The sequence below is a fragment of the Clavelina lepadiformis genome, chromosome 5, assembly GCF_947623445.1.
Source record: "Clavelina lepadiformis chromosome 5, kaClaLepa1.1, whole genome shotgun sequence".
NCBI lineage: Eukaryota > Metazoa > Chordata > Ascidiacea > Aplousobranchia > Clavelinidae > Clavelina > Clavelina lepadiformis.
The window spans coordinates 7563842-7577744 of record NC_135244.1 but is presented as its reverse complement, the minus strand read 5'-3'; the positions used below and the strand labels follow the sequence as shown (position 1 = coordinate 7577744).

Below are 13903 nucleotides of genomic sequence, written 5' to 3'. Positions count from 1 at the left end.
ATTAACAATCATATTAACAACCACCTTGCAGCTTCCATTCTAAATTACCTCAGCAAATTTCATTTCGTGGAAGGTGACAGAATGATGGTTTGACTTCATGCCAAAGATGGATTTTGTTTTTGACTTGAAACGAAACACAAAATTTAGTTATGACAGCGTCTAAATTAGTAGACTACCATTAGTTGCTGCCACATTAGGCCTGGGAAAAGTTACCCGGATAATAGCCATGTAATGGCTAAAGCTCTTCGCGACTAAAAATATTTTTTTTGTCAGTAATTATCCCAAAATGTATATGTTTGAAAGTATTTGGAGCAAAAATCTCGGTAATTCATCAACTTATAAAATTACTGTTCAGTTAATACTTTATTCTAACGCATGCCTTTTGATTCTGACATGACTTACTTTGCAGTTTTTATACCTATTCTCCAGAAAAAAATAATAGTTTTCCCTGCAATTAACACTGCGACTTAGCCATTGGCATATATTAGGGCTAACTGCAGAGAAATATCAGCTAAATTCCCAGGCCTATGCAGCACTTCATTTAAAGCTGTTAGATAAATGCAAATTTAGCAAATTGAAAATGCTTTAAACACTATAAAGTAGCTCAATGAACTAAAATGTAACAAGTAAATTGTCACACTGTTGCTAAAACTATATTATGCAACTTTGTATTATACAATGATCAAATGACATGCACACAAAGAACAAATGAATTATTCAAATGCAAATAAAAAAATTCCTTGATCACAACATCTCAAACTTATCCATGCAAAAGCACAGCAAAATTCCTTATTAAACATTAATTATGAAATCCTAAAACTCTGCAAACATGTCTGCAGCATAGCTGATTTGAATGTAATTTGATGTCTGGGCTCTGGTGATCGTTACACAAAATTTTTATATCAAAAACCTCTGTTAGTGCAATGCTTGTGCCATGTGGATTGTTCATAAATTCAGTTGGAATTTAGGTGTTGTAATTACGGCATGAATTCTGAAATTACATCAGCAGCAGCAATGTCCACAGCAAACCAATTACCGGTATAAACATATTAAAACTGATTGCAGTGCTTGTTTATACAACAGCTAATGGCACCTGTTCTTCATCATTTTCTCTTGTGTTAATTTGTAATCTGGTAGCTCCTTTTGAAAACTGCACAGGCGGTTCTGCAACTGTGCTGCTTCTGAACATACTGGTAAATGGGTTTTTTAAACCTGACGAAGAAGACCTAGACGCTGGCTTGCCCAATGAAAATGCCCGAGAAAGAGGTTTGAAAACATTTTCTATTTGCTGTGCTGGAGTCTGGGATGCAGATGTTCCAAAGATCGGTGTTGCTGCACCACTATCGAGCTGGATAAGGCAGCAACAAAATACATGCATTCGGGTTAAATACAGATAAGTGGCGTGTCATTCATGACGTTAATCCTAAACTTGTAAGCAAATGAAATGTTTGACACGTTTATTTGGATAAAGTGCAACCTCAATCTCAAAGAAACTTAAATGACATGCATTTTATTGCATTATTAGTTGGTTAAAATTCCAGTGAATAAAGTAAACTTGTTCAGCAGTAGCAATGTGACTGCACTTCTGACATGCGAAGTTTTGCATCGGCAATTTTACAAACCATTGCATGCCTAATGAGCATTAAGTTACCTTCAGTCGCTTAACTGATGATCTTTTTCTACGTTTCTGTTTATCATTTCAAAATTATGTAGAAATAGGCAAATATAACACAAAATATCAATGACGTTAAAAATGGCAAAATATAACTCTTATAACAGCAAGGCATATCCATCATACAAATGCAATGCCATAAACCTTATGATGTCGATTCAAAAAATTTCTATCAGTAGTTTATACTCGCAATAGTTTATATTGATAAGATTTTGCATTGCATAACTGGCTCAGATAATTTTTTTACAAAATGATTTTGCATGAATAGCAGAAAATGTTTTGAAACAAGCTATGCCATATCAAACAAACAAACAAGCTAAATAATGGTAGAAATATGTCTATAAGACATTATTGACTAACGATTCAATTACTTGATGCTGGTAAGTTTTGCAATACAAAGTTTAAAACCGAACTGAGAAACAATTATAAATTAACAATTCTCACAAACATTTTTTGTGATGAAATTACCACCAAACAAAGGTATGAAGTGAAGCCGTTAATGATAGGTATTAAATAGTATTTACTCATTTTAAACATTTGCAAAATAGGTAATATTCAGAAACATTTAAAACAAATCACCAATTTTGCAACTCATACAATTGAAACTGAGCACAAAAGCAGTTAACACCAAACTACATCAGGTACAAAAAATAATAGCATATATATATATAAAATACATTTGAAAAGTGAAGTATATAAAAGCACCTTGAATTGAAACTTGAGGCCGTTCTTAGTGGTGTGTGGTGCCTCAGTTAAGTCATGGAAGGAGCACTTCCAATCACATTTCCACTGCCCTAAGAGTTCACCAGTGTGTGTTTCTATCATCAGCCTGTGTGCAAATCACAGTTATGCCTTGTTTTGTCCATGCTCATTAAAACATACAAACCAGTGAAAGTTAAAGATTCCTACATGAAGTGCAGATAAAACAGGACCATGTAAACATATTGATACAAATGTGAGTAAATCAACGAGATATCTAGTATTCAATAGGGCTTTATATAGCAATTCTAGACAAATTAGTCACAAACAGCTACTTGAAAACTACCAGTAATACTAAACCGGTGATCCTCAACGAAAGTCACTTGACTTAACAAGGGTGTAATTTCTATGATTGACGAAGGAAATTTGGCCAAGGGAGAAAATGAAGAGAAATTGAGAAAACAGGGGAGGATAACAGGTTTATTGTTTCTACTATTTTCAAGTCCATATTATATTACTCATAAATGTTACCGCTGGAGTTAAAAGACACCGTCATACTGTGGTTACACTAACTAATTATGTAATAGGCTAACTGTATACATTTTGTTTGAGTACAAAAGAAATGTTCGCTTACAAAAAAGAAAGTTTGTACTTTTTGTTAGGCCTAAACGTTTAGATGGATTATCATTTGTCCAAATTTTGAGCTCTAGTAAATCCCACCTAAATCTCCATCATTATGACATCACAGTATATTCAATATTCCGTGTTAATGTAAATTCATGTTTGGTAGGACTTGAAAACGTTTGGAATTAGTAAGGGAGTAATAAAAAAAAATTGAGAACCACTATACCAAACACTATGATAACGCCACATGAAACTAGTTTTTTAATTACATTAAAAACGTAAAACAAACTGGAAAGGTATCAACACTATATTAAGCATTTACCAATCACATAAAACTAACTTGTTAGTAATCAGAAGAACAGCTTTGCGATCTTTTTTGAGAGGCACATGGTCTAAATACCGTTCAGATTTGGCATACCTACCATTATCTACTTCCTGTGGACACAAAGTATTTGTGACAACTACACTACTTGTTGTCTACGTTAACAATTGCACCCAAGAGAAAAATAGACAAAATAAGTTGCTACTTTCAAACACATTCCCTGCAAACCACTCTCTAAAAATGCAAAAAGTTAAACTTCTTAAAACCTCAAGAATAGCTGCCCCCTGAGCACGCTTCAGTGAGTATGGTTGAATAATGCCAGTTTGGGGGTCAATCCATCTTGCAGGTCGAATTTTCCTTACCTCCTCGCTCATGTCTGCCACCCTGGGGAAAACAACGTGAATGTGGGTAAAGTACAGAGAAATGCGCTTCTGACGTACAAGCTGTGATGTTTTTAAATAATTCGTATGACAGATTAGTGATTAATGGAACTTGTTAATGTCAATATATTTACTTTCTAATCTACTGTAGCATCAATAGAAGGTACTACACCGTTGGTTTTCTCACAAATGCGGTGTATCTCAAACATGATTTGATGTGCAACTATCCTACACTAAATGCTGTTTGATTGCTTAATATAATAAATTGATGGATAGATTTATATAATACTATCCAATTAATTGTAAGTTGTAACTTATGAGATGCATACTTTTGAATGCCTTCAAATGTACTGCTGGCTAGATCAATTACACCACTGACAGGACGTGCCACTACCCCAATAAGACCCTTTCCAATTCCTTTGAAAAATCCGGCAGCCCCATCCTTCTTTGCACCCTCAATTGGTTTAGTTACAATTCCTGTAACACCACTGAACACACCCTATAAAATACAACAACTGAAATGTATTGCATTGTAGACTGTTCAGTAATATTTATTAATATCAGTACATGTTTCAATGTGAATATTGAATACACATGGATAGTGATTGTTATATTCACAACACTTAAAGAGTTTGCAAGGAAAGCAGATAAGAGAAACAGTTTTAAATTTCATTTAAAAACTCCTCACCATAACCAAGCTTTTTCCACCTCTTGCCAAACCTTCTGTTACATCGGCAGGTTGTCTGTTTTTTTCTTCTAGTCGTTGTCTTTTAAAATCGTCATCCATAGTGATTGAGGCAATTCCCTTGCCAAGGGCACCGGTGACTTTTGACACTGCACCTGCTGCACCACCTGAGAGAAAAATATAATACTTGTTTTGCTTCATCCATTAACATTTTTACACTGTAATAAAGCTGCAATATTGTAACTGCACTGTAAATATTACGTAATGCATGTTCACTGATAAATGAAAAAACATTAGACAAATTATTGTATTAAATTTTTATTTTCAAGCAATAGAGCAATATGTGCATCCACTGATCCACATACCTACGGTACTGCTGAATAAGTTTATGGCACCCAGGCCCAATCCTTCAAAGAACTCCCCTGGTCCCTGAATTATCCCCTGGTAAGGTTCATAGAACAAGCTTGTAACGCCTTCCGCAATACCTAAACAGAAGAAGCACAGAATTTTATGTAAGCATATGACAAGAATGATGACATTTTCAAACAGTAGGAGGAGTTTAAGTAGCTGCTTTAAAAATCCAACAGTTACAAACCCATGACCAAGCCGTATGGATTTCCAATAACATCTAGTCCAAGTACCAAGACGTACAACTGCTTAATGGCCTGACCAGCATAATGCAAAGTTACTGCATTGGTGAATGCTGATGTACTGAAGAATTGGAACTTACGTTCAAAGTAAGCGAGCCTGACAAATACAAAAGTAATGAAACTTTAAATAAAAGTCCAAAGTTCTCAGAACATAAAACAAGTACAAGCAGCACAATAAATTTGTACAATATGTAACAGTATGATGGGACATACTTAAACACGACGTCATCTATATCAGACAGTGTGACCCCAACAGACTGCAGCACAACGCTGAATGCATCAAATGGTAACAAGGTTGTATTTCCCGGTGATTCACTGATGTTATTTTGCATTGAAAAGGAAACATGCACCTAATATCAGATAGAATTGATACAAAAAGTCTTAATACAGGCTTGTGCAGCAATGTTCCACACGATCTCATACCGCAATCCCAGATTGACAAAATGTAAACATCTGAAACTAAACATGACTACAAATCACAGTACCTTTATGGGAGACAAATGCAAAATGTCATAATAATTAACGATGGTCTTTGAATTTTCCATGTCTTCGTTTTCAACACTAACTGTATAGGAAAGATCATTCTGAAAATATTGCAGTTCCTGTAAGCAAACATAAATACTTAAATGTAGTGTTGAAGGCTCACCGGTTGCTTTTTTTCTTTAATCAAATAAAAAATACCTGCTCCCGAGTGGTGGTAAGCTTTTCAGCTCCAAACACCGGAAGAATAGCAGTAATAAAACCCATGTCCACCTTAATACTAAACTCTTGTACCAGGACCTGAATAAGTTATAGAATGTTAATGAAATATGAGAAGGACTCAAAGCAACACAAAACCTATGTACCTTAAAGTACTTGATGTGATTAAATGTTTTATTCTCTGTATTCGTTTGCATGAAGCTTAGTTCAATAAACGGTTTTGGAACACAGTCAACTGCCACAGATTTGGGCAATGGAATGGGGTTAAGAATCACTGGGAACACAGCACTAGGAAGCTGGCTGTCCAGTTGAAGTTTGTTAATCTGCAACATAACAACGAATCATTGCTAAAAGCAAATAAATATTTTCCAATAATATCAATCGGTATGAAAACATACCCTGGAGTTGCGAAAATTCTCATCTAAACCTTTTAATGTGCTTTCTGATAACAATAAGGCAAATATTGCAATGTATGAACAAAGTGATATTAGGTGAGAAAAACCTTCGCATGCACTGTCATCTGGTGTGGGTTGGATGTAAACTGAAGTGAAACTCCCGGTGAAAATGATCGCTGAAGTGAACCGTTGTTGGGTTGCAAAACCTTCATGGTATTAAGGTTAAATGTGTATTTATCCAGCGTCAAGGGCTCTAAAATCAAATGTTTTCATTGCCAAGTAGACATGTGAAAGTAAAGCGATTAACACATAGTTGCAGCAAAATAAAAACTGTGAAACCAAGGTGTACTACCGAGGTTTTCCGACACTCAGCTGATAAAAATTAATCGCATCGAAGTAAGCAGCTGAGGCTATATACCAGTGGTTCCCAACCTTTTTTGGTGTCGGGGCCGAATTTCAAACTTTAGAGCAGGGGTCGGGAACCTTTTTGGCGAAAGAGCCATGAAAGCCACATATTGTTAGTTTTATTTCCGTTGGAGCCATATAATATTTTTCAACACTTAATGCAACTAACGTGTGCATTTTTAAGCAAAACCAACAATTTTAGACAACGGTAAATGTCTGAATTTACTCTTTAATAACATGCTACTTAAGGTTAATGCGATTTCTGGTGCTGCATGGTACAGAAATTACAAAACTACAAATAACAGAAAAGTTTTATTTGTAACAATTGTGCTAAGAAATGCCAGCTTAGATTTATCTGCGAGCCAGATGCCGTCATCAAAAGTTCCATATCTGGCTCGCGAGCCATAGGTTCCCGACCTCTGCTTTAGAGTATGTATAGAGCCGCATGAAAACACTCAATTAATTATAACGAAAATTTTAAAGCATGAAAACATGTACCAACGAATAGCAAAACTAACAACAAAAATAACACAATTTTTGACAAGTCAAAAAATAATCGCCCTAATTATTATAAATAGATTTTTTATATTTTTTGTGGGATTTTCAGGGGTCAATGAGAGCCGCAAGAAGGCTAGCTAAGAGCCGCGGTTGGGAATCACTGCTATATACCGTAAAATAGGAATAATTGAATACGTGTGTATTTTTCACCTGTTATAGTTTGACCCTGCAGTTGTTTCTGATAAGCGTTTTCAAGAAGCTGACTATATTTTACAGCAAGAGTTTTCCATCTCTTTCTAGGTCGTTCTTCCCAAACCAAACCTACAATTTGGTTCACGAAACAAGTACAAAAATTAATGTCATTAAACATATTTTAATGATGCAGTATAGCTGGGATTCTACAATACAAAATATATACTTATACTTGGGTAGTTTATTCCTAATCCGGAATTTCCAACCCTATTAAATAATGGTTATTATTAATAAATAATAAATATTAAATTAGGGTTACCATATTTTCGTGGCCTAAAATCCGGACACTCTTTAGTGCCCACTAGCGGTTTTTAAAAATGAGGTATGAACACATTGTCTGTCAATATGACGTCACACTAGCAATGCTTTGCCTATCCATTGTATACCGGAGTGGATTTTTGAACATAGTGTCGTGAATTCACTAGGCTATTGGGCTATTTCTGATTTGATCTCTAGGCTAGGCCGCTAGGGTCTAGGTCAGACTCGTCGCGTGCCACGTGTTGGACACCTCTGATTTACAGGATTATTCCCGCAATTCTAATTCCCCCAAAACGCCCATCATAAAATTCCGGACATTTGAGCATTTTTTAAAATTCCTCCCGGACGCAAAATTTAACCCTACATTCCGGACATGTCCGGAATTTTCCGGACGGTATGGCAACCCTATATTAAATGGTTTAAAGAATTTGGAAGTTACAATATTCAAGCCCAAGCAGTAATTTTCCTTTATCTTTAGGTTAGTAGTGGTTCACATTAGATGATAATTGTTAAACTTAAGTAACGCGGTTTAATTCAGGACAATTTTCACAAGCAGGTAGTGGTTTTGTGATGTGAAAATAAAGTTTACAACAAAACTGATTACGTATGCCAAAGAAAGCGAAACAATAAAAGTTTCTAGATTTAGAAAGTACATGAAACATTGATTTGAATGTAATTAGATTCAGTTCCCAAGGATACATTGTCGTAGCATAGTACAACCACAGCAGGTTAAGGCACTAAGACTGGGGATAAACTTACCAGAACTGGTGATTGCAAGGAACGCCACTTCCCGATGTGCAGTGCTGTCTGTCAATGAACACGCGATGCCCTTCAAGGAAAGATTGAGCTCAAAACTGGCTCGTTCCAATCTCATTGAAGCTTCAACTAACTTGGCCCTTCTCGCACTTTCGGTAAAAAGCAAAACTCTTTGTAAACCATCCACAAACACCACATAGTGCATCTGCAGCAAACAAAAGCTTGATTTAGCAACAGTGGCTTTAAAATGAACTGCGAAACAAAAAATAACTCCTTTGTAAGAAACTAATAAATGCTTTGTGTTGATGAGTAACTTGCCATTACTGCAGCCATTCAGCCAAGCAATAAATTAAGAATATAGATAAACATTTTAAAACAATATAAGTAATCACGCATCATTCCAAGTATAACCATTGCAAAAGTTAGGATGGACCAAAAGGTTAAAAATGACGACGTGGTCAGTGCAAGGTATGCCAAAATGTTTGTTAAAAAGCATTTGTGGATGGAAGATGCTCACATGAAAGGCACTACGAACGTTTTTGTCATTGATGAAATTCATATGGAATGGACAACATTTAAGGTGATTGGTTAGTTTTTCAAACTTGGAAATGTGGCAGGATTCTCAAAAGCATGCTTGGTAAAAACAATAGCGTCTGCTGAGCGTTTCCAAAATATTTTCTCCCACTATCACATACAAGTAGTCCATTGCAGAAAATAGCTTTTTCATGGCTAATAGTAACAACTAATGATGGAGAAAAAACAAAAATAACAGATAAATAAATAAAAAACACAATTCCCTTTCTAAGTGCGCTATACCTCCCACCAGGTTAGTATGTGGATTAAAGCATGCCAATATGACCATTTTCTGATATATACCTTGGATATACTATTTGAACTTTTCGTACTTAGTTTGTTGCGTAGAGTTTCTAAAACCTTTGGCTTTCTCTGAAGTAAGATAACATCTTAAATGACTTGTTAACCAACAAAAAATAATAACTATGTGTATTATGTATATTATGTATGTTAGATATATATTAATAACTTTAAAAATTCTAAAAAAAAAAGTTTCCGAACCAGCCCATTGTCAAAATATCTACTGCACTGTTTGAAGAATTCGTATTTTGTTAGTTTTTAGAGACATGTTTAAAACAGAATATTTTCCCAAAAGTACATCAGTTACAAAACGACACACAAACACATTTAGTAAGGCCACTCCAAAATTATGATACATAAGTAAACTTCTCAATATTTTAAGCATTACTATAAAATATTTAAAAACAAAACACCAGAAAACTTTTAAAGTATATAAAAAGGCCAGTACTAACAATATGATCACAAACCTTTGTATCCGACGATATCGGAAATGAGTCTGCTTGTTCATTAAATATATTGATGGTCATTTCTTTTTCACTGGATGTACGCCATGTCACCTCACGATTGATTGTTGGGTCACTCCACAACATGTGATGGGATTCACGTGGCTCCACGCAAATCTTACTTTCTGTTCCAGTTTGCCTAAGTAGAACAGAGTATTATTTATACTACTGCAATTAAACTCCAAAATTTCAATGTGGCTCACGAATCACAAGTTCAGGTGATAAAGAATAAAAATAGAATGTTGAAAAGAGTGAAAATTTCATGGAAATGTACATTAAGGTCATTATGTTACAGAAAGATTATCGCTTTTTGAAATTTGTTGGACACATTGTATACCAGGAAAAGTGCAAATTGGAAAGCTATTAAAAAAGTTTAAACTAATTTACCAGCACTCCACGGTAAGCCAATTTGTATCATTCACCACCAGAAGGGCAGTGGCACCACTGAAGTAGTTTCGAACAGAAATTTCAATCGATGCTTCTGTTACTGAAATTTCAGCGAAAATGGCATAATTTCCAATTTTTAAAAGCACTCCACTTTCAAGTAGGTCAAACCTAAAAGAATTTTATTTAAAAATTGATACTAACGAACGCATTACCACTGTTCAAGTACAATGTGAGGGAAAGCGTGCAGAAATTAAAACTGTCATTGATATCAACGTTAAAGGGTAACGAACATGTGTTAAGAACACTTTTTTAACTTTGACATCACCTAAATTTAGTGGAAGTAGAATTTTCAACGTCTTTCTCTCTCAGCACCAAAAACTTTTCACTACATTCTGGCCAGAAATTAACCTTATCACCAGACGCAACAGGGATGAAGTTGCGTGGGTTTGCATTAGCTTCAGCTATTTCAATATAGATGTCAGTCTTGTTGTGGAAACTGTAGTATGATGTGAAGGTGACCATCTTTGTAAGGCTGAAACTGGTCAGGCTAATCTTCATACCTAAAATACGGCGGTTTCAGTTTTTAGAAATAGAATACAAACTTAAAGTTTACATTAAAAAATTTTCCATGTAAACAGAAAAGTGAAGACGCTTAAACTTTCAAGATATTCTTTTTGACATTTCAAATACAGCTTTGTTCAAAAACAATATTCAGGTTATCTCTACCGGATTTCAACATTACGGTTGGTAATTAATAAATGTAAACCTATACTGGTTACCAACTACAAAAATTTACACCGATTTCAACTATTAAAGTGCTTTACCAATCATGTAATTAAACTGCTTTGCTTTGCAACTGATTGCACCCGAGCTTCCAACCGTGTCAATAGAAAAGCTATCGCTAAAAGCAGAGTTGCAAACCCTTGTTTGAAGTTTGTTTTTGGAGAAGAATGATTTTGACGTAAATGAAAACAAAATTACACCCTGCAAGATATAACAGATGTACTATGGAAGTAAGCAATAATTTCTTTTAGCATGCAGGTTCTTTTTCAACTTTATGAAATTTTGAAAATGTTTCCAACAAAATATACCTGACTGTCCTCTGTATGCTGAATTGCATTCTTTTCATTCTCATCTGATGACTTGTAATCCAATGTAAGTCCGCTTTTATTCACCATCCAGTATGGTGAATAGAGAGTGATCTTCATCACACCATCTGTATATGCTGCAGCACGAGGATATTTTTACTCACAACATTACAAGTTACACACTGTGTAATACACAGTTATGGTTTGCAGAATGGTACTTTTATACATTATGCACAGACTGATTTAGCTGTCTTACATATCTGCTTGGCCAAAGTTATGACTGAGTGAGGATTTTTTGGTTCATGAAAAGTCCATGGTGATAACTCTGGAAGATTTTCTTGTAAATCTAATGTTGTAGTCCATTCTTTATTTCTATATAACGGAATCTACACAGTCCAAAATAAGTGTAAAATGTTACATCGAGAAAAAGTTTCATGAAGCGAACAAATAACTTTGTACCTTCACTCTTAGTTTGCTTTTTCCCATTTCTATGTCCATAGCCGGAATGACGTTGCCTGCTTCAAGTGTTCTGGGTTTTCCCTCATAAGCAACTCCAATTGCACCAATATTGATGGAAAATGGAAGATAATTGCAGAAAATTACTGGGGGTCGTAAATGAATTTCAATGCCTGGTTCAGCAAATGTTATTTCTGTGATAGAAAAAATCAAAAACCTTGAGTTAAAATTGCAAAAAAGTCGGTTCTGTCAAAAAATATTTAAATGGCCAACCGAAGTGGTTAAAAAAATTCAATGGATAAAAGTGGTTGAAAAAAAGTTAAAGATTTTTGTCTTCTTTGAGACTAATTCTATTCGTTACAACGATCATTAGACATTTTACTAGCACCGGTAATTTGTTTCACATTGCCTTTATTATTGTTACAAAAGTACTATACATTTGGAAGTGAATCTAGCCTATCACCTTAATGAACATGGGCATCTATAATTCTAGAAGGTTCACAATACTCTAGACTTATATTGATCATTCGTGGTAAGTGTGACCAAAACAGAACTCTTCTACTTCGGTTTGAATGAAATTTCATAACATTTATACATATTACGTTAAAGATAGAGATAAGCTCTACATGGCAAATTTGCTTACAAAATATCTTTGAAAATTGTTAAAAAGAGCGAATGTGGGAAAACGAGTCTTTTAAAAGTCTTTTAACTCTTTTAAAAGCTCTAGCTCCTTTGTCATAGAAGAGCAAAAGCACAAGCGATGCTTTAGTTCCGAGGAGCTAGATCTTTTAAAAGAGTGCTGCCAAGCTCTGTGGCCAACAAAGTGTAAGATATTTGAAATTTTTAAGCAAAAACCTTCAGTGCGAGTGAGTGCTTCTTCCTTGAATGTGACAGAAATGAAGGTAGGTCTAGCACCGGCTCCTACAGGAGCACACCTAACAACATACCCATCCATTGTATTTGTGTCCACAACGTTTTTCCAGGAAACAAGAGCACTTTCCAGTTCACCCCTGGAGAATATATTATTTGATATCAGTTTACATTTACAAAAAGTAGGTTCAAATACTTTTATCATACAATTAAAACTTACTTTTCCGCCACTGGTTTAATCCAGATGGACTGGCTTTTAGTGTCATGTGGTGGAATTGGTAAGCTCTTCTCTGCACCAATTTCACTGACTTTGACTGCTTTAGGTGTTTTGTGGAAAAGATGTACATCAAGAGTTAAATGGTTGTACATAACAATGTGTGATCTCAGAAGCACTGTCCATATTCCTGAATAAATAAGAAAACATAACATATATGCAAATATATGTATGCAACATTCGTCAATGGACAAAGACATCAACACTCCTAATAATGATCCGTAACAAAATAACATTACCAGTAGCATTACTAAGCTAACTATGCATATCATTTCATTAATGCATAACATATCGAAAATCTTCCAATTTATGTAGTATAAAGACAATTTCTTATTACTAGCCCATTTTACCACACCAAAAAAAATCAAAAAGCATCAACAAATTACCAGCAACACTGTCAACAACAGAAACAAATGGCAATGATCTTTTATTATCTGAGATCATATGAAAGGTGGTGCCAGTATGCGATACATCAATGTCTGCTCCATGACCGGATGGAAACTGGACTCTAACTCGAGCTCCTTCATTATACAGCATATTTTCCTGGTTAAGTAGGACGGTCCAGATGTCAGGGTCACCTGGCTGTATGTAATCAATTAGTAGCCTTTCTTCATGTGGAAGTGGATATCTGCAAACAGTTGTGTGGAAAACGTGTGTCGGTAAAAATTGTGCCAGAAAAGCTCATAGCAAATTACAAAAGATATTAGATGAAATATGTCATCACTGGTTGTCTTAATACACATTCCAGGTCTCGTAGTTACATATTAGAAAATTTTTCCTCCTAAAGAATGGGAAAATAATGCCAAATGCGAGTGCAAAGCCAGTATTCAGTAATTATGCCATATTCATTTCATGATAATATTGCCAAGCTAACAACTGGAGTGTAACTGACAAAATTTCACAACGTTGTAAACAACTATTTCACCGCAGGTATCACTTATACATTTTTTGTGTAGAAAGAAATAAGTAGAAAACAACAATAAAAAGTGTGTATAAAGGAAGCAAGTAGAAAGAAATAGCATACAATGAAATTTCCTTTGAAAGAGAGGCAATAGTGTGCGATATTTGATTAAGCATTTAAAATACTTTGATATACTTTCATTCCCAAAGTTATCTTTGACATTCCTTGTACAAACACACTCTAAATTGAGAACAAA

General features: G+C 34.9%; 1 protein-coding gene across 8 annotated transcripts in view; it reads right to left on the bottom strand.

Moving 5' to 3' along the window:
* Positions 1–13903, bottom strand: part of LOC143460520 (intermembrane lipid transfer protein VPS13A-like) — a 36969-nt gene that overhangs the window by 858 nt on the left and 22208 nt on the right. For 5 of the 8 annotated variants that reach the window (XM_076958050.1, XM_076958052.1, XM_076958051.1 and 2 more), the window contains 27 exons: positions 13133–13374; positions 12693–12876; positions 12458–12612; positions 11606–11796; positions 11403–11532; positions 11150–11283; positions 10883–11042; positions 10384–10618; positions 10059–10226; positions 9636–9810; positions 9172–9240; positions 8299–8500; positions 7240–7350; positions 6234–6379; positions 5878–6054; positions 5714–5812; positions 5518–5634; positions 5246–5382; positions 4978–5129; positions 4748–4867; positions 4386–4549; positions 4027–4196; positions 3584–3701; positions 3336–3430; positions 2378–2501; positions 1094–1348; positions 49–123 (listed from right to left, as the gene is read on the bottom strand). In XM_076958050.1, coding sequence (XP_076814165.1) covers positions 49–123; positions 1094–1348; positions 2378–2501; positions 3336–3430; positions 3584–3701; positions 4027–4196; positions 4386–4549; positions 4748–4867; positions 4978–5129; positions 5246–5382; positions 5518–5634; positions 5714–5812; positions 5878–6054; positions 6234–6379; positions 7240–7350; positions 8299–8500; positions 9172–9240; positions 9636–9810; positions 10059–10226; positions 10384–10618; positions 10883–11042; positions 11150–11283; positions 11403–11532; positions 11606–11796; positions 12458–12612; positions 12693–12876; positions 13133–13374 — 4105 coding nt within the window. Of the gene's footprint in view, positions 1–48; positions 124–1093; positions 1349–1651; positions 1688–2377; positions 2502–3335; positions 3431–3583; positions 3702–4026; positions 4197–4385; positions 4550–4747; positions 4868–4977; positions 5130–5245; positions 5383–5517; positions 5635–5713; positions 5813–5877; positions 6055–6233; positions 6380–7239; positions 7351–8298; positions 8501–9171; positions 9241–9635; positions 9811–10058; positions 10227–10383; positions 10619–10882; positions 11043–11149; positions 11284–11402; positions 11533–11605; positions 11797–12457; positions 12613–12692; positions 12877–13132; positions 13375–13903 lie in introns of all 8 variants that reach the window. The other 3 variants (XM_076958055.1, XM_076958056.1, XM_076958054.1) reach the window with 3 other exon arrangements.